Source organism: Xylocopa sonorina, chromosome 13, assembly GCF_050948175.1.
Source record: "Xylocopa sonorina isolate GNS202 chromosome 13, iyXylSono1_principal, whole genome shotgun sequence".
Lineage (NCBI taxonomy): Eukaryota > Metazoa > Arthropoda > Insecta > Hymenoptera > Apidae > Xylocopa > Xylocopa sonorina.
The window spans coordinates 6,287,568-6,308,292 of NC_135205.1; the positions used below are offsets into that span (position 1 = coordinate 6,287,568).

The 20,725-nt window shown below is 43.8% G+C and overlaps 1 protein-coding gene across 24 annotated transcripts in view; it reads right to left on the minus strand.

Annotated features, from left to right (window-relative positions):
- Positions 1 to 13,486, minus strand: part of Nrm (neuromusculin) — a 252,302-nt gene extending 238,816 nt beyond the window's left edge. For all 24 annotated transcript variants that reach the window (XR_013102624.1, XR_013102617.1, XR_013102619.1 and 21 more), the window contains exon 1: positions 13,007 to 13,486. Coding sequence is in view for 15 of the 24 variants with exons in the window: in XM_076906501.1 (XP_076762616.1) it covers positions 13,007 to 13,112 (106 nt within the window). In the remaining 9 variants the exon portion in view is untranslated. The remainder of the gene's footprint in view (positions 1 to 13,006) is intronic.
- Positions 13,487 to 20,725: the final 7,239 nt, after the last annotated feature.

Here is a 20,725-nt window from a genome sequence, read left to right on the forward strand (position 1 = left end):
ATTACGATCGCAGTTTGCTCAAGGAACTATGGAAATGTCAGAAATTCGCCGGCAGGAAACGGAGACACCCCGTGGCGCGCGGGAAAATGCAACGGCGGCGGACGCGTCAGGTATTCTACGCGGAGATACTCCTCTTCGCTCCCTTCGAGGCTTCGCAATTACCAGCGATTATTCAGCTGGCAACAGGGCGTTATATACTTGCGCAGTTTCGCGTTAATTCGTTCACATTTTTTTTAGATTTCGTGGGAATGCGCCGCGGGTCTCCGCGGCAATTAGTTGCTGGCGCAGTCGATGAAAGAACTTTTAAGTCGCGGGGATCCCAGTTCAAGGTACGACGGACTATAAGCTTCACTAACGGCTTTCTTTCGCGCCCGCGGAGCCTCTTTTAAAATTGAAACTTTCTTAATACTCCCGGTATTAAAAATACGCCAAACTTTTCATTCATCTCGATACTCGGCAAACTTTCTTAACCCGCTTGTCGCTCCTCCAGACCTTAGCAAATTTCCTCGACGAATGTTTGCGGATGCTTTCGTGTCATTTTTAATCTCCCTGGGCTGTTTACACGATTCACCGTCGAAAGAGGACTACCGTATTGTCAGTTGGGTGGCAAAAAGAAACGTGACGTTCTAATACGCGGTGAACGCATCAATCTTCGTGTTACACGACAAAACGTTTCAAAATCCTGGCAACGTTCCCGCGGTTCACGGTGTTAAGATATTACGTTGCACTGGAGTTCGCGTTGAAATTGAAATTCACAGCTCAATAATCCAGAAAATCGATTCCTATTTCGAGCTACGCGTTCTCCTCAAAAATACAGTTAGAACAACGCGTAACGTGAAACGCTCCTCGAACGATACGTCACGGTGTTCTCGAAAACTCGATGACGACCAGCTATTTCCAGAAAATACGAAATTCCGACTGTTCTGTTCAAATGGTGCACGACTTCCTCGTTATACGAGCCTCTGATATCGCGCGACAAACGCTCGGCTATATTTACACAGCGAAACAAATACACGGAAACACGGATCGAAACGAACGAAATTCGCTTGCAAAATTCCGAAAAGCGCGGCTCTTTCGATTTTAACCGCGAGCAAAGTTATTTATTTAATTAATGGAAGAGAACGAGCGATACTGGTACGCCCTTCTTCTCTGACATCAGAACGGAATCTGAATAAAATCTGCTCGAAAATCGCGGCACGCACCTCTCGTCCGAAGGCAATTTTGAGTTATCCTTCGCACAAGTTTCCGCTTGTTAAAGCGCCACAACAGATAACATTCAATATTTATTAGCCGCGTTATTGGAAACCGTTAATGCAAACTGCGTTCCTCGATATTTCTTTCCAACGCGTCGCGGGAGCTTCAGGATTCCTAACAGAAATAATGGACATTAAAAAACTGCAAAACACGATCCCGTTTCCGTTCGTCACATAGTCCCTCCTGTGAATTAAATATGATATCAACAACAGGAACGCAACAGTGATACTGGTGGAGCTTCCTGTTCCTCCTCGGTGATTATTTTTTACTTCTATCCCTCTTCCCATTTCACGATCCCACACGGATCGATATAAATACATTCTGTCTGCTGGTTTTTTACCTTTAACGATGCCGATGGAAACGTTGCGTTATAATTTGGTTGGAATCATCGTATAAGGATTATGTACGTGAAACGTAGGAAAATACCTTTAATTTTCCGCAGACGAAAATCGTATTGAACGTAACAGTAACAAATAGAGGAAAATTTCGCTGCTATATTTGTTTCGTACGAGAGAAATTGTTCGCTACCAGAGATGCGAAACTGAGAACAACATTTTATGATTGATAAGCAATAAGTGCACGTTTTTTCGCGCGATTGAATGACCGTACACGCTTATTTGAAAACAATGGAAAGGAGCTATCGCGGTGTAGAACGCGCCCCGGCTAGGTAAATTAGATTTTCCTAAATGCCACGTCAAACCGTCGCGTCGCATCGAATGTAGTTGTTAAGCTGCGAGCGGAAGCCAATCTTCCGAGGGGATTAGATCGTGCAAATAGTATCTGCGCAGGTAAGGAATCACCGTGAATAAGCGTGTCTTAGCCCCGTGTGTCACGCGAAAACGCCAATTACGGGAATGTAATTACGTTTTCGACAACGCTCGTTTCGTCCCGCTTTATTGCGATTTTATTGCGCCCGATTGGTAACGTTCCCGATCACATTTCCGAGCCAGCGTTCAGTCCTGTCGCAATTTTTCTATATTACGTTTACATCACAGAACGCCACCGACGAATGCTCCCACGCAAACATTCGGGAAATATTCCGATGGCGCTTTGAATACTTTTTCGAACGCAAACATTAATTTCAATAAACTTCCGTTTTGGTTTCTTTTCCGCCGACAACTGGCATCACAGTGTATTAATACAGCTACGTATATTTCAACGTTCTAGCTAACCACCCCTGCTTTCTGCTTCTATCAATGTCCAGTAATATACAGTTGCAAAACGGACACCATAAAACTCCCCTTTTCACGTCGCTCTTGTAATTTCGATCGCATTTCGACGTCGCTGATGATTCGTCGACAGCCATTCAATTAATATTACGCGTCCATCGACTTGAAGGAATAATGAATATATTGGTATACGTCGTTTGGAATTAATTTCCACGCTGATTACAATGGTACACTTTTTACTGCTGTAACGTTGCTGCATTCCACGGGAACGATGCGAATTAAGCGTTGCCATTATTTTTCCAACCGGACAAAAGAAGCGTTGTATACTCTGGTACAACGTAAGACAATTTGTCGCAAGAGTTGAATAATGCAGGCTGAATCAGAATTTAAAATTCTCCTACAAGGTTTTAATAGTCCATGACGCCTTTTCTAACATAATTTACGGCACGCTTTACCGTTTACTTTGGATTGAAGTAAACCGCAGTGTTTACTTCGGAACTCCATAAATTTTCCAACGTATACTCCGCGCTTCCCTCGTGTTTCTTTACATTTACCCTCCCTCCAAAATGAACAGGGCACGATGTGGCAAATTTAATATTCCACGGGAGCACCACTCATCCAGTAACCATTCGTTGCAGTCGATATAATAATCCGTAGGCGTGTATCATTACGAAACAAAAAGCAAATATTTCAGCTAATAATCTAACAATACTATCCAAACAGCAATTGGAGCAATTAACAATCAACGGGGCAGCTGTGCGCGATTGCAGGCGAAATATTCATTCGGCCGGCGTTTCAATTAAATTAGCCCTTTCACGCGCCAGGATCGATCCGCGAGGACAATTACACAGTGAAACAATCGTTCAAATAAAATAATCCTCGTGGCACCGGCCGTTCCAGGGGCTGGACATAATTGAACGGGAAAAAAGGGCGAAAAAAAAGGGGGGACGGGCAATGATCGGCGGAATTGTAGAAAAAACTCGATTAGCTCCCTGGCCCGTTCGGCGTTCGACATTTTTCCCACTTGACGATATCTCGCAACCGAAATTCTCGTCCGCTTCGATTTCACACGGCAATCAATATCCTTCGCGTTCGCGTTCGCGTTCGCTAACGTTTCGCATTCAATAACTTTCGCGCTCGATATTTATCGTATTCGATCATCAACTATTCGGGCACACGCGCGTGTACGAACTATCGGTTACACGTCTGCCGTTACGATATCATCGATACCGGCAATTCGCATTGATAAATGAACAATGCAAAGATCGTTGATTGTGTTCCTTATCTGGTCGAGTTCGGTCAGCCTCGAGAGGGATGAAAAATTTCCGAAGCGAAATGCTCGATAAGCATAATGCGGAGGATATATGGGATCAGAGATCGAATGGAGATCGTTGTTTCGAAATGGGGGACCGATCGATCCCGCGCAACCACTCCATATGGAACAGGGGATACAGTTTCTACTGCAAAATAATGTAAAAGCAATAAATTCCAAATTGACAACGCGTCCAATAACGCAACAGGTCCGACTGACCGATCTACGTTTAAAGTTACGTATTTGACAAGTATTTAACTAACGAGGCGATTGAAAAGTACCGATCATCGGTGTGGCAATTAAGTGAACGGTACCATCGATCTTCTACTTCACGGGAGCAGACTTCTCGCTGAATTATTCTGTAAATAACACTTTAACACGAGGGAAACATTCTCGCCCAAGTTTACTTAACATATCAGCGTAGAAGAACAGAACTTCGCGCAAGTTTCGTTTTATTTGCATCTATTTCGACCGAACTTGCGCCAAACTTGTTTCACTCGTGTAAAATATACCGTAAAATGTGCAAAGCATGCAAAACTAATATGTACAAGGTATGGAGAACTCTCGAAACCGGGATCGATTTATGGAGATCGTTCGATATTAACGAACGAACGACGGACTAGCGAATAAAATTGCAAACTATTCTCTTTGCGTTTTTCCGTGCAGACAATTCGCGGGCAACATATCGCAGTTCATCAAACCATTCGAAAAAGAGCAATTCTGCCCGTATTCGTAATTTCTCTTACCCTTCACCGTGGAACTGTATAGATTCGATATATCATCCCCCGACATTTATTTATTAATGAAACTTTGTTCAAACTCTCAATGAGAGAAGAGTAATCGTTTCCACGAGGTATTAATAACAAAGCACGTAAAGAGAAAGCGAGTCTTCCTTCAGGTATAAAATTGTTATTCACGGCGAAGGTTTATTCATGACCGGCACAGTGAATAAAACGCGAGATCACGTAATGCGTGCCAAAAGCGTACAGGGGATGTGTCTCGAAACTACGATACGACTGCGGACGAAAGCAAATATTTGCAGTATCAGCGGTTTTTTTTCTAGCATAGAAAAAGCTGCTTGGGGCCACGTGCTACCGACAGTAACAGTTGCCGTTTTGCCGACAGCAAGCGCGCGGAAGGGGTGTCAACCCCTCCGTTCAACCCCTTCGCCGCGTAATTTCGCTTGATTTCTTACGTTAGACACGAAATACGAGTTTATCCGACTTCTCGTTACCCTGCTTACCGTTTTCTAATTTCGAAATGGATTATCCCCGCAGCATGTTGCGCGAAATGTCCAAACTGCTCCAGAATCCTGTTATTAAAATGCTCTCTTTGTCCGGGGAAATTGAATTTCTTATTGCATATTTATGTTCCAGATTTAAAAAGCGAACACCGCGGATTTTATTTCAGCTTTTATATTCGACGTTGTCACATCTTTTAAAGAGCAGCGAGTTTAAACGGGAATCTCGCAGATACTTTTAACAATTTTTGTTCACATTTCCATCGAATCGTCCTGATCGTGAAAGTTTCTGAAAATCCGGACCAACTATCGACTAATCGCAGAGCAAAACGAGCACCCCAGGGTCCCGTAGCAATCTTTCCATATACCGTGCGACCTTTATTTTTCTTCCTACGCTGATCGAACAAAAAATTTCACCCCGATAACCCTGTTATCGAGGCTTTTCTCGAAACGCCGCGAACTCGTTATCCGGCTTCGCCGTAACGCCATCGCGCAGATAGCCGTGGCTGATGCACGCGGTTTCGCGTTAAAAAAATGCATCGTGTCTCTCTATTATCGTCGCTAAGCTCGCCTCGCAATCTTCACTCGCGGCACCGTTATTGGATTTTCCGCGGAATTCCATTTGTTACCCACGGCCAACCGTTTCCCAGCTATAAACTGATGAACTGTGAAGCATCCTCCGCCTCGTCTGCGAGATTAACTACTTTTCCGTCTGATAGTGCAACTGCAACGCTACGCGAGCCTATCGATCACGCGACTGTTGAATTAATAATTAACCAGCCTCGACAGGTTCCAAGTAATCCGTTGATAATCTCTACGATGGCTCTTCCGCGATCTTTTCGTTTGTTTCAGTTCAAGTGGGAACACGTTCGATCTCCCACGCAAAGTTTACTCCTCGCGAAAGCGATTCGTTTCACGGGGGAAAACAACAAATCAGCGCCTCTGATCAAATTCCCCTGAAACGGCCGGGTGAAAAGGGATAAAATAAGAGTGGAGTGGGAGCGGAACGAAGTTTAATCAGAAGTGAAAATCGTGAACAACGATCGGAGACGAAACTGAAACTGAAACGAGCGACGGAACGCGTTAAACGAACTGTCAAAAATACAGAGTCGACGAAACTCTGTTGCCCGCGCTTTGTACTGCGGCGAAACTCGAACGTGTTGCAGATCCACGTCGATCACGGCTTGGCAATTTACCCGTTACCAATTTCGCTCTGAATTATCCGCTGGTGCCTCGCACCCGTATCAATCGCAACCTGCGACTCGTGGAAACGCAGAAATCGATCAGAAAATAAGTGAATCATTTCGCATTATCTACTCTTGATTCTTTCTTCTTCCCTTTTTATTCTTTGCACGAGTGAAACACTTATTGGCAGCGCCGCGGGTGTTCCATGGCTCTGGTTTAATCAAGAGCGAAACGTTCGATCGATGCATCGCGAGTCGACGTATTTTCAGGATTCACAAATCATTAATTCTGTGCATTCGCGTGTTACGCCACTCTCTCTCTTCTCTAGCATAGGCAGAACGTTTATTTTTGTCGTCAGAATTCGCGCAGCTCCAGCGAACGCTAGAACACACCTATTTTAAGCATGTTGCAGCTTCTGGGAAAATTCATAGAGAAGTATCCCGTGGTGGAAGACGCAAAACCGACTACCAGGAGGGACCTAATTAATTAAATAGCTAACTAACTGACTCGAGCTGAATTTAAAGGACACGCGAGCATATTTCAGCTAATACGGAGGGAGAATGAGTCATTGGATATTTCCGCGAATACCCATGCAAATTTCATTGTCAGAACGCATAATATGCAAAAATATTCAAAGTAAAGTATGCTGCTGCTACGATATTTAACAATTAAAACAAATCCCTGGTTAGGTTTCACTTCCTTGGTTGTGTTTACAAAATTATGAATTTGCATGAACATCCGCAGTCAGCTAATCACTTTTTTACCCCGCTGTGAAATTCTAACGCAGTTCGTTTCATTTATGTAAAAACACTGTACACGTACGCATCGTTAAGTTCGCGGAAACCTGTAGCTCCCAGTGACGATGTAAAACGCCACCGTTTCGTATCGTTTTTATTACGATCGTGAAGGCGATCGTGCATTAGTATCGTCGAGATTTCTCCACGGTTTATAAGAAAAATGTTACGACTCGTTAATGTACCCGGACGTTTGTTGTTTCAACATCTGCGAGGTCCGTGTTGCTAAATTCTCGAACCGAGGCAAGGTGAGGTTCATAAATACTATTTTTAACTCTGAAAGGATTATCCTCGCGTTTCAGACAGTGCCGAAAATTAATTCCCCGACGAGAATCGCAGTATTCAAGGAAAACAAACGTTTCACGGAAAACGTGTAAAAGCTGCAACACAGGCAGTGATTATACATTCTGATAAGCAGACTATAGATGGTCCTGCAAACTCGTATTTTTATAAACACCTGCTAAAATAAAGAAACATAAATAGAGATTAATTTCACCCCTGAAATATTATTGCGCGTAGTTTCATTCGAGCGTAACTCGTATATTTTCGCGTATCGTTCTATATTTTTTTGCATATTCGAATCACACATGTGTGTATAAACGCGTAAACATTCGCAGTCTAATAACAACCGACGACAAATCACCCCGTCCATGGTATTTCCGTGTGTCATCGTAATTTGAACGAGAATCCCACGATAACCAGGATCGGGGGCAGGGAATCGTTGAATCGCTAAAATAATGCCGCATAGCGTGAATCGGTGGCGCATTGTTCGAAAGTGTTCTGGCCGACGAAAGTTATTAAACTCGTATCGTCGCGCCGGTGTCCGATAATAAAGGTGTTCAAGTTGATCGTCAACAACGGGGACCGACAACCATTGTGTTCGACTCTTTGCGATTCAATTACGCCGTATCAAAATTGTTCAAGCTTAACGAGAATTCGACAGAGTGCGAACGAATCGAGTTACGCCTTAAACGTTAGCCCGTGGCCCGAGCTTTCCCGGCACGAAGTTAGAATTTCGCGCGAGAAACTCGCCCCCGTTGTTCAAAGCGTCAGTCGGGCGACGTAATTTTGTCAAAACCGAGCGAATGCCCACCGAGCAGACGAGAACTTGCTTTCCCTCGTTCGCGTAATATTGTGCTTTCGATTAAACGGTTCGTAATTGCCAGCAGCTGTCATTGGAAAGAGGAATACCGTCCCTAAAAATCTAAGCGATTCTTCGATAGACGCAAGCCTCGTCGACTGAAATTAACCACGAGAATTCGTTACAATTAGAGATAGCGTATGATCGGAACACGAATAACCGACACGTACCATGGACGAAATTCTAGGATTGGATTAACGATATCCCAGGCGTTATTAAGCCATTTTCACGTGGATCGCGGGCAAGGCGACGATTCAGCCGTGAAAGTTCGTCAACGTGCACGAAATGCAGTCCCACCTAACCACAAAGAGTTCCCAACCGCACTGTAAATGCAAATTCAAACGGTAATTAATGCTACAATAATATTTACGCTTAACCTTGCGACACCGCGCGTTCGTATTAAATTGCCACGATCGATTACCGATACTCGCTCGAATAGAATTGTTCCCAACCGTGTGCGCACTCCGTGAAGCGATTACTTTTTCCTGTTGGACCGTGGAAAAGAAACGATCGTTTACGAATTCCTCTCGTTTTCGTTCGCTTAAGGGCCGCCTCGCTCTGCCCTGGCCATTAATCCCTTGATTAGCATTAAACGCGTTCGCAGCGAGATTAAACGGGTCCGGCTTTCAGAATAATTCTCCTTTTTTCTGCACGCGTTCCCACTTCGACGAATCCCCCTTGATTGACCTTTTTGTCAACCCACTTTCGACGATTTTTAAAGCGCCACTTTCGTTACTCTGCTGGAACTCCTGCCGGATTTGTTATTTTAGTGGAAAACTTACTTGTTGCCGAACTACGAGTTTTACGAACTCCCTTTTTCGGATGAGATTCTCTTCGATTCGGTCTGCTACGAGAAAACGGGACGCGAGATGCGATGCGAGGGCAAGTAGTTAGGGTCAATGATAATTATGCGACTGCCTTACGGTTGAAAACAACTGTCCCCCTAAATTCCATAATCTCTTTGATAGAGTCCTCGAAGCCCAACCTACCATGCGAGTATTTCACCAAGAAATTCTTTAATATCGATACAAAAAGTTCCATCGATCTAAAGCTCTATAAACAGAGTTCATTTAACGTCAGCTAGCAATTAGGGACGTTCGAGGTTCGCTAGCACGCGCGACCGGATAATTAAGGATTTTAAAGCATATTCACCGAGTTCCTTGAAATATGGAAAAGTTCTCGCAGCAGGGACGTTTATTCGGGTCGGATGGAAAAGGAGAACCGCGTCTGAAACTTAGAAAAATTCAGCAAGGGCGCGGCGTCACGAGTGGCGGGGCTGTTCGGAACGCGATTTCGCGCAGTGGTCGCGGCGCGCCCCGATTCCAGTCGTTAATCGTAAAACTGTCAAGAACTGAAAAACTCCTGTACACCAGTCAGCCTGGCTGGCCAACGTTGGTTGTTTTTCCGATATTTAAAACTTCCCCGGTTGTGAAACGAAAAAAAAAAATGCACCCGTCAAGCGATCGGCTCGTTAAAGCGCAAGAATTTCGAGCCACGCTTTTTCGCTCTGAGCTAATTGCGAATGATCGGGTTCCGAGGAAACTTTCGCCCGCGTTGGAGATAACGTTTCAAAGGCGAGCATCGTGCTGTCAAATATTTCAAGCGTTCCTAAAACTGACGGAACTTTCGAACAAGTATTGAATTGGCCAAAAAGACTTTTCCCTTCTCTTTTTTTTTTTTTTTTTTTTTTTTTTTGAAAAACGAAACTCTATCGAATGCGTACAAGTTTGAAAAACTACGATAGCTTTGTCTGACATTTAGTACGATATCATTTCCTTCTTAACAGGCCCATAATTTCAAGCGGTCGAAACGATATGCTTTGAATACAAAGCAATAGTTTTCCGTACAAAGAAAACTGTTCGGCAGCTTAAATCGCCGCGATATTCCTATTCATGTCGAAGCGAGCTTAACTTTAAAATAGTTACCTGCCTCGGTAGGCAAACAAACAGAGAACTACGTGCAAATGTTTCCCTACACGTCTCCCTGCCCACGGGATAACGAGACTACCATTACGGAATTAAAATCGGTCGAGCTCTTAATTCACAAAAGTTCACGCGTAAATTCGTTTGAATTCCTCCAGCCACAACTTTCGCCTCCCAATTTTATCATTCTTCGGTCCCGTTTTGTTTCTACGAGCTCGATCGCATTCAACTCCTCTTCCTCCTCTTTTATTTCGTCCGGAAACTCGCAGACCTCGATTGATGAAACGTATCTCGGATTATAAAAGTATTCGAACCCTCTCTCGCAATTAGGATGATTAGCCCTTTGAAGACGCGACTCTTTTGACGGGAAGTGGATGAAGTTTTATATCAGAGAAGAAACCCGTCGGTTTCGTAGACTCACAGATTCCGCTTTAATGAGTTATCGGGCCATGCTTGTCAGGACTCAATGTCTACGTATTGAATTAAACTTGGCATCGTCTAAATATACATAGTTATCGCCAGTTTCCGATACCGATGGCGTGCGAAGGCAAAACAACGAATTCTACAACAGGGAAATGAATGTTCCCGGACTATCATTCGTCATACTGCGAAGGGAAATTAAAAATCGAAAATACTTCTGAGAAAGCAGCCCTCTATACAGGCGGGGAAATGCAGCTGAATCGTCGGAGAGAAAGGCACCATTGTTCGAAAACTGAAGAAGAAGTCGCGTACTTTTGCTCCAAATCATGCAGGAATGGCTGCTAACAGTTCTAGAAGAGCAGTACGTCCTGAATTCTACCAGTAGATCCTACGTGGCTCCGTTGCTGAGAAGAAAAATTGCACGACAATAAAGCAAACTCCTCGAACGATAGTTTGTCATCGGTAATAGCTTTTTTAGAGCACTAAACATTTCTCAGGTAAATATTTCATTGGTATCTCGACGTGAAACAATTAATATCGTGAGATAAAAAATATCAGTGTCATCAATAATGGTTATCGGTGACGAAATAAATATTCATATTGGTTATTAATGATGAAAACCACTTAACGCGAGAGAGAAGATAATTGTTATCACTTCGGTTCATAAATACTTCGCACAGGCAACTGGCAAAGTAGCGGAGTAATTATTTAAAGATGCAGAGACGCATAAAAAAAATTGTTCATTTGGAGCATCTTTTAAAATGGTGAGCGAACCAGCCTAACGCTTCGTACGGAACAAATGGTCGAGCCTAACGCTGAGAGGGTGAAATTCTTCGAAGTTCATTAACTTCTTACCAGCCGCGATACAGAATATCCCGGAATTTCTCACGCGGTCGTAGACTTGATAATAAACGAGGCGAATATTCACGGTGGTGTTGCGTATCTTCGCAACACCGTCGACGTACAAACTATAAATTTCTCGCTATGCCCTCGCGGGATACACAAATGTAGAAACTTTATTCCCCTCTCGTTTCGATTTCGCGCCCATCTGCTTACATTCGACCACCCGTATGCAGATATTCATTCTCAATGTCGGAGCTGGCTGAATTTTTACCGCAATTCCGTGCCGATTCTCAATGGAACACGAATCAATGTCTAAGGGACTGGCACCTCATGCAAAACGGGCTCGAAACGGACATAAACTTTGATCACAATCGTTGATCGTGATGCATTAACGAGTCTTGAAACGAAAAGCTGTAATAAAAATTTGTAGAACAAAAATGTGAGATGCGTTCTGTTTGTCTTGTTACTCCGAAAACTATACCTATTCGGACCGCGGATTACGAAATGCGGTTAACCCTAGCGAGATGTCCGCAATTACTCTATTTCTGGTGGCACCAAATGCGAAAACATGCCTGGACACTTGAAAACGTTAAAGCACTCTATACCGCAAGGAACACCAGGCTCGTTCCTACCTAACCAATCCCGTTACGAACCATGAAAGTCTCGTAACAATGGTCAACGCAAATGAAAAGTAAACCCATCCGGACCATTAATTAGTTAGATGAACAAATAAACACGAGAGAAGGGAAGGAAAAACACGTTCCGCGGTTCGCGGCTGTCTATAGGTACACAAAACAGTTTCGCGAAAGCTACAAGGGAACTGAGGGTTGTTTAGTTCGAAAATAGAATCACGAAAAATTGAAGAATATCGAACGATACATCGCATTGGTTAATTTAGAGAGAAAGTAGAGAGAAAATTGAGGCTATAATTAATTCCATTGTATACATAATATACATATAATATTTGATGTTACAGGAATTAAGTGAAATGATTTTCGCAAGAATTTCGCGAGCTTTATTAAGTAAGCAACGGAATTAAATAAGATTTCCACGTATCGTGAACCCTAATTCTTGCACCATCGTATCAATCTGCTTCTGTTCTAACTATTTATAACTATTACCGTGCATCGAACAGCAAAAGGTATTTAAATCGATGACTCCACCAAGTTCCCTATTGTGAACGCATCGAAAATAGTTGAAACATTAACGTTTCCATAAACCACATCGTAAATTACAATACCACGACGAAGTATCTAAATGTCGTCGCAATTGTGCTACTTAAACGCAGAATCGTACGAATCTGTTTTCGTTTCGGAGCGGTCGACTTCGCGACCGTCCCGATTGCGACACGGAGTTCTCCGAATTTACTGGAACACGGTGACACAAAACAAATCCCCTTCTGCGTACGTATCGAAAATCGTCGTACTTTTGTTTTCACGCTGGCTCGCACCGCTCAAGGACTCCTACTTGTTTTCACGCGTTTTCCACGCGCAAATTCCTACGTGTTTCGCGGTCCATTTGTAGACACCTGTGCTCTCGCGTTTCCACCCCTTTTGTACTCCGCACGTTTTTCCGCTCGTTTCGTCAAAGTTAACCACTTCGCAAGCGTTCACCGAAAAACGTCCACTCTCTTACGAATTTACGCACAAGAAACACGCTTAGTTTCCGACTAGAACGCGAACCGACCTTCGCTACGTTCTACGTACAATTAAATTTAAAAGCTTACCTTTGACGTTCCGCGGGGACTGGAAGAAGCAGAGGCAGAGCAGGAGGATCGCTGCGGTCGTCTCCTTCCTGGTAATCCTGCTAGGTAAATCCAGTCCACTGGCCATCCTGAAGAATCGGCGCAACTCACGACGAACGAAACGCGACTCTAATCCACGCACCACATTCGCCTGGCCACTGTGCTATAATATATCCCCCTGGCCTTCCCAATCCTTCACTCACGGTCAACACACAACTCACGGGCCAGCCGAGGGTCCGATAATTTTCGAACAACAGGTCGTGGTACGCGATATATCTGACACTGTCCTGACGTAGTTCGACTAGGATCACCGGCAGTCCGCGATAACTCAGGCCGGGTCGAGAACACTTGGAACTTGATTGGTCCCAAGATTCTCCAATGGAGATCGCGCTTCCACCGAAAACATTCGACTCGAAATCCAGCGGACGATCACGTCGAACTCATCGGAAAGAACGGGCGAGACCCTCTCTCTCTCTTCTGGTTCGCGACAGATGCGATACGTATAATACGATCGCAGGAATTGGACTGATGGAAACGTGTAAACGGAGCGCGTCAAGAGATGCAAAACGGAGCACGTGCACGCTCGATAAACGGCGGGCAACTACTGTGCAGCAGGCCACGGCGTGCCAAGGGGACGATAAAAAGCTACGGCAGTGACGGGGAGAGATTCTAGCTCCAGGGCGTTGACAGGCTGTTTCTTGTATCCACGACGAAGAAGAGGAATATCGCGCGTGATCTACCTCGACGAGGTTGTCCTTCGAGAGGACCTCTCGATGCCTGGTGAACGCGACTCGAGAGGAGGATCGCGCGGTGGAGCCGCGTCAGGCGTGGGTGGAATATCGCGTGCGTCTGGTCGAGTGGATTCGCGACAACTGACAGATAGATGCGGAGACGGAGCGAGGATAAGAGCGAGGGAGAGAAAGAGAGTCCACGACCGACTGACGACGTGCCGGGAGACGTGGTGGCACGACACGATACGACCGTTTCGTATGCTCACCCGAAACTAAGCGGTTCGTGGCGAACGCCGCGCACCTGTCGTTCCGCGGGTCACTGCGCATGTCCCTACGAAGGAACCCGACTGCCTGCCACCGCAGCTCGCTCGTCCGGGGTGGCCTCAGGTGGGAGAAGCGTGCCGCACACACGGTGTCCGCATCAACGTCTAAAAGGGGTGGAAATGTCCTCCGACTCCGAATTAAGATTTCGCGACCCTAAACCTACCCCCGTAACAAAACGATCGAGTGTCCCCTGGAAAATTTCCAATCCTGCGTGCGAACATTTTATAGATAATTCTGTTAAATGTCTGTTATAGAAAAAGTAGACGCTGTTTAAACAAAATTTTAACCGAACTGTTAACCCTCAAGTAGTTTTGAACGATGCAATAGTTCATTATATTTTGTAATCTACTTGCTAGAGGTTTTAGTAGCTTCGTAATCGAACATCTGTTTCCTTCGGCGTCACGCTATGTGGCTTCATCTTGTGGGAACTTTGTAGAAGGGCTGCTTCCTCTTGACACCTTAATCCACCTTTCAGTATACCAAAAATAATATTGAAAATTATGCTCTCAATACGTAAGCTAAATTGAATATAGAAGTGCATTAATCAGATATTTAATTGAAACTGCTCCCATTTCTTTGGTAAACCTTATATCCTATTAACGATTTAAAATTTCGGTCGAGTTACATTCAACTAATGATATATGCAATATATAACGATTTTATCTCGCAACAAAGCGGATACTTAACAATGGACTATCCGTCGGAACGCTCATTCACGAGAATACGTATTCGTTAATCCTGCGATTCATTTATTTACCACCTGTCAGTCAGACAGAGTTCGTTAATTAACGCCTCCCCTTTGCCTTCGATGAGGAAACCACGCTGGTCGGCGTAAAATTTCTGTTTTGGCGAATGAGTTTTTCCGGTTGCATCACGGCCGTTGAAATGGGAACGCGTAATTGAGCCGAACAAAAGGAATAACATCTTCTACGTAACATCCAATTAAAAATGTCCGTGTTCAGGAAAATTCGCGCGCGCACCACGAAGATTTTGACTTTTCACAAATGAGAGCTCCATACGCGAACATGTCTCGTTCGTTCGCTCGTTCGCGGTCGTGCCGCGCCCATGTTACGAGCTTTCCAAAAATTCTCTACCATTTTTCCATTTTTGTTTGCTTTCCTCTCTTTTCCGCCGGGTCACGACCGGTGATCTTCAAACGGTGATTCCATCGCGTGAAATTCATTCAGAGGGTGGCGAAGTTATCAACGTTATGAAATGTAAATCCCCGCGGAATGAAAAGAAAATACCAGGCAGCTGTGATTAACTATTCTAGTCTCCCGTTACTGGACAAAAGCGACAATCGGAGACTTACAAGTTCCTGATATTTACTGAAAACTTCAACAAAACTTTAATCAAAGTGCCTAATCGATAAACTATTAGATTTGATACGCTTTCAATTTAATTCCATGTACTCGCTATACTCGCAGAAAAAGTGTTGTTCAACCGGTTCGCCTCTTAGAGCTTCGATAGAACTTCACATCGTCACACAAGGATCCACAATTACACTTTTCAATCTTCAAGTATATCTGAACAATCAAGAGAGTCAACCGTAGGTATACAATCGAGCTTAACTTTCTAATTCAATCCGCCCTCTCCAGCCAGTACCGTGGAACAAGCTTTCTTTTTCCTCTCTGCGAACGGGAAGCTTCGTCGAGAATTACCTCTGTACCATCGATAGCGAGACGACGAGAGTTTGTCATTGAAGACAGAAAAGTGCCGCATATAGAAAGGCCAAGGTTGGCCACTCGAAACCATCCAGTCGCGATCTCATTATATGCTGTTGCACGAGTTACCTGTTAACGAGTCCATTAATCAATATCGTCACCGAGTCATTAGATCAAAGACGAAGGCGCGTCAGAATCGAACGGATAGAAAGCAAAAGTTGAATAACTTTGGGAACAAGTAACTAAAATTTTGTCATCGAGCTACATTTATTCACTTGCGGGACCAACATTAAATTTTCACTTGCCCTGTATTTTATATTTCTTTTATTTCGTCTCTTTAACAAGTTGACTCGCGGGTACTTATTTCTGGAAAGTGAAACATGCACGAGGTAGATGTCGCGTGCCGTTAACACATTTTTCACGACTTTCCATTCGTTTCTCGAGACGCAGTCGATACATTCGCGGGACCTCTTCCATTATCATCAATGGCTCGAGCCATAATTCAGATAATGCGGTCTCATTACGGTTTCAGATGAGAAATTACAGCCAAGTTGTATCGCGTACGCGACGCACGCATGATATTTTACGTAAAATCGAGTTTCGTAAATGTTCCCACGTCGATATGAAATTTCGTCTCATCGTGGCGTTGCATTATAATGAAAGCGGAACGCGGAACGATTAGACAAAAGTTAGAGGGCCGCGATCGATTGTTCTCGACACGTCCCACGGAACGTTTGCTCCTCTTTGTTCCGGAGATGTAAAACAACCCAGTTCTCCTCGACGAGAATGTGCAGGAGATACCTCCGGGGACCTCATTTACCTCCCTTTAAAGAGTAAAAATGCACTAGTTCATATTCTCCCGAAAATTCAACGTCGAGGAACGAGAATTTCCATCGCGACTTATTTAAAACACAACAACCTCGTTCAGACCTTAGAGAGACGTGTTATTTGCATTTCTTATCGTTCCTGCGGATGAGATCATGCATTTAAAGTTAGTCGGTGGCTGAAACGTCATCCTAAAGAATCTCTAATCCACACTGTCTTCGATCGAATAAATATCAATTTTTTAGATAAACAAGTGATCGCATTTGTATATTTCGAAGTTCGCAATATATTCGTAGAAACATTTCTCGGAAGCTCGCATCCCAATAACAGAAAGCGCTATGAAACGATTATGCGAGTATTTTTTTCCGCGCGAAGCACACGCGTACCGTGTAAATTGGCTAGCTTAATTCATCGCGATACTCAAGATTAGCATAATGTCACCGTTACGTTAAATATTAGTAGAGCATTTAATTAGGAAGGGAACGCGGCAGCCTCTGTACAATCGTTCCGCCAAGGGGAATGGAATCGCAACGATCGTATTAACTTTTCGTTACCTCCGCGAAGAAGTTTCCACCCCTTTCGCCCTTTCCCTCGGCCGGTTCCCTCCCGTGGCGAACACGAGTGAAATATACGCGGGTTCCAAATAAACTTTCCTCGGAAAAACGACGTTCCTCTATCATGGCCCGTGAGAGCGGCTAGGTCGTTTACATTGGCTTCCCAAAGGCGATGGAGTATCATTCCGCTCCGGTCAATGGCGTAAAAAGAACACGGTGAAAAAAGGGTACGAAATGGTAAACAGCCACCGTTTATTTATTCCGTCGCTATCGACCAGCGAAAATTGCCGAAAATTCTAAGCAATTTTTAAGGGGAATCGAGGATCGCGAATTAATTCCCTCGAAGATTTACGTCCCTGTATCACGCTCGCTATTACCTGCTACCTTCTCATCTCCGATTGCAAATATTTGAGACAGAGGGTAATAATGTTCGTTAACGTTCTATTAATCGTCAGAGGATGAACGGGAAATTGTGAAGAATCGCTTACTTCCGCCGCGTTGAAGAACTTATTAAGTCGACCATCGTTGTTCGCTGTAATCAAGTGCAAACGGTAAAAACGATCCTGGCAAGCTTTTAAGTCACGGACAGGTTGCTCGATGCTTTAACGAACGTCGACAATCCAAAGGGCAGGCGGCCGTTCGTTTCTACTTCAGCCGGCTGCACCAATTAGTAGACACTTGACAGCTAGGCAACTTCATCGTCGAGCTGCAACTTAAAAACAACCAAGTGGATACGGAACACGGAAGTTCGCGGGTAACTCGGATTCGATGGGTAAATGTAAACGACGGGCCAGCGGTACGTACACGCAGCGTTCATTAAATCGTAGCAATTACTCGGTCTGGTTCACCGAGGCTTTTCGAAATTGTCGCGCGTTTCGAATTTCCAAGACGACAATCGCGGTCCTGTTGCAATGCAACCGCGCGATTAGTGAATCGAGAGGAACGAGATAATCCGCGAAATTTGGTTTGCTCGCGCGACGAATGCCGCGATAATTATTTGCATCATACGAGGGTTGATTGAGACAAGTTCTGTCGCGAACTCTTTCCCCTTTATTCGTCTCGTTGAAGAGAAGCGAAGCGTAAACTCCGATGGAAGCTTAGTCGACTCGTACGCGTAACAAAGTCGCTTTATTAAAATGTAGCAGCTAGATTTTCCTTTATTCCACACAGCCCCGTCAAGTACGACTAATATTCAGTCTGGTTATGATGCGTAAATTATGTGCAACGTTGTACCTTGCAGTTTTCTTCGCGTTCATTGTCGTGGAATATTAAAGGAAGAACCGCAACTTCCTCTTGGGAGAGTAACGATCTGGAAAGAACAAAATTTCCACCCTTATTTATGCAAATACCGATCTGAGAAACGATCGCGTCATTTTTGTTCACGTTCGAACGACGGTTTCGATCCTCTCACGCGGTTAGCTTAGAATTACAGGCGCAATTCGTAAAAAACGTTGCCTCGGTACAATTGTTCGGAGTAATGACTCCATTTCATTGTACGTTTAAGCCGTTGAGGCGTGTTATACAGTGAAGAGTTGCCAGGGCTGAAGCGAACTCCACTCTGGGAACTCGCACGTTCGCGACGAGGAACAAAAGCGAATTAGCGATTTTTATCGGCGCTCCTGCGATCGAAACGAGAACGTAGCGAAATCCAGGTCGTGGTTACGACAACCGGCAGTTCGCACGGCAGACGTTGCCTCCGCTTTTTCTATTGTTATCCCTTAGAACCTCGGACTTCCCCTCCGAGGCGTCATCCCTCTACGCGAACCTCGGCTTTGTCGGCTAGCTGCTCCTAAACTACCCCTAAGTTACACGTTGCGCGAATCGCCTATCATAATGTCGGGCATCGTTGCGTAAAAATTATATTCCTTTCGCGCGCGATAAATGCTCCAACTGTTTTCATGACAGAAATACGTATAAACTAGATATTAAATTTTGATTTCAGTAGTCTTTTTGCTCTCATCCGACGTATTAATGGAAATTGAAATTTGTCAATTCAACAGCAAAAAGCAAACCGTTTTCCGTGCTTTAGATATTTTTTAAATTAAATTTATTTTGAATTTCGAGCAATGCTTGCCGCCGGGAATGTTTTTGCACGATAAAATACCACGAAATGTAAATTCGTATATTTTATTCCTCTCCGTTTATAAAATACTACGGTCGGTAAATATTATCAACCTTATCTCGTGAATTGGCTAAGTTCAATTTGTTTTAAATAAAGCCTTATCACGCTGGAATACATCTCCAAAAATTGATTAAATTTCTATAAAATATCTTTTAAAGGGACGAGTCAATTTTTTAAAAATTTCCCTCGTGATTAATTTTATTCGAACATATTTCCACATCAGTGTATTTACTCGTATATTTATTTAATCTCGCGCTATTCCCGAACGAAACTAGCAAGCCATAAAGTTTTACGAAAAAGCGGATTATATTATTTAAAAGAAACAACAGAATCAAGCCTCCCTTTCGTGGACGACTAATTTCAATCGGTCCTCCGTCATTACCATCGCCATTGTTCCGTCGAATGAAGCTCTGATTAAAAAATTGCCAGGTTTTTTTCTAACCCAACTACGATCATCTATTTGACGAAGAATTTCCCGCGATTCGTCCTTTTTTCGTTCCACTCGTTCCTTCTATTTTTCCACCCATCCCCAATGCTTTCCGTTCAAACATTTTACTCTTGGAAATCATACGAAGCTCGACAGGACAGGTTACAATAATAGCCTCCACGTCAAGCATCACTTGACATTATTATTTCCACTATTTTCCTACATTTATATAATACAGACAGCGTCAGATACCAATACTGGAGGATCGCATCACCGTTTTTTAACGGTTCCTTTTTTTTTTATCGATCTTTCTCGCGATAAATAACGAATCGGGAAAAGGAAATCCGAATTTCCCCGAATTCGCTCGTTTTAATATCACTTTATATCATATATATACATATATACGTACTCGCAGTCGATAGCGATTATTATGCAACGATTATAAACAGAACAATAATTATTTTCCATAGCATTAAACTCTTCAACTGGTTTCACGAACGATGTTATCACTTCGCATGAATCGCTGAAGGGTGTTTATCTTTTACCCACCATTCTCCTCCTCTCGTTAAGTTTCATCCATACACTGGTTCGACAGTTAAAACATCATAATTATTATAATTTGTTACCTCGCATTATACGACTCGTTATTCGAACGTTACCGGCGTGGCTACGTTCGACGGAAGAACAAATTATTCTCGTCGTTCCCCCGTTACTTTTATTCAGTCATTAAAGTGTAACCATCGATGAATACCGCGCTGATTACCGAGTCGGTTCATTTCCTCGGCTCTTTCGACGATCTTAACGTCCTCGTTCGATTTCCATTTGCATGGAAACGCGTCACCTCTCGCCGTTTTTATTTTTCCTCCGCTCCTTTCCCGCCCCCCCCCCCTTTTCCCCGTTTGACCGTCGATCTTTGCACGGTATATGAACAAGTGAATGTATCAAGCAATAAATAACGAATGTATAAGGTAAACATCGATTTTTGAAATATCTCTGCCCGAAGATTTATACGCGTTTTATCTCCCCGAGCTTCGCAACATATATTTTATAGGAA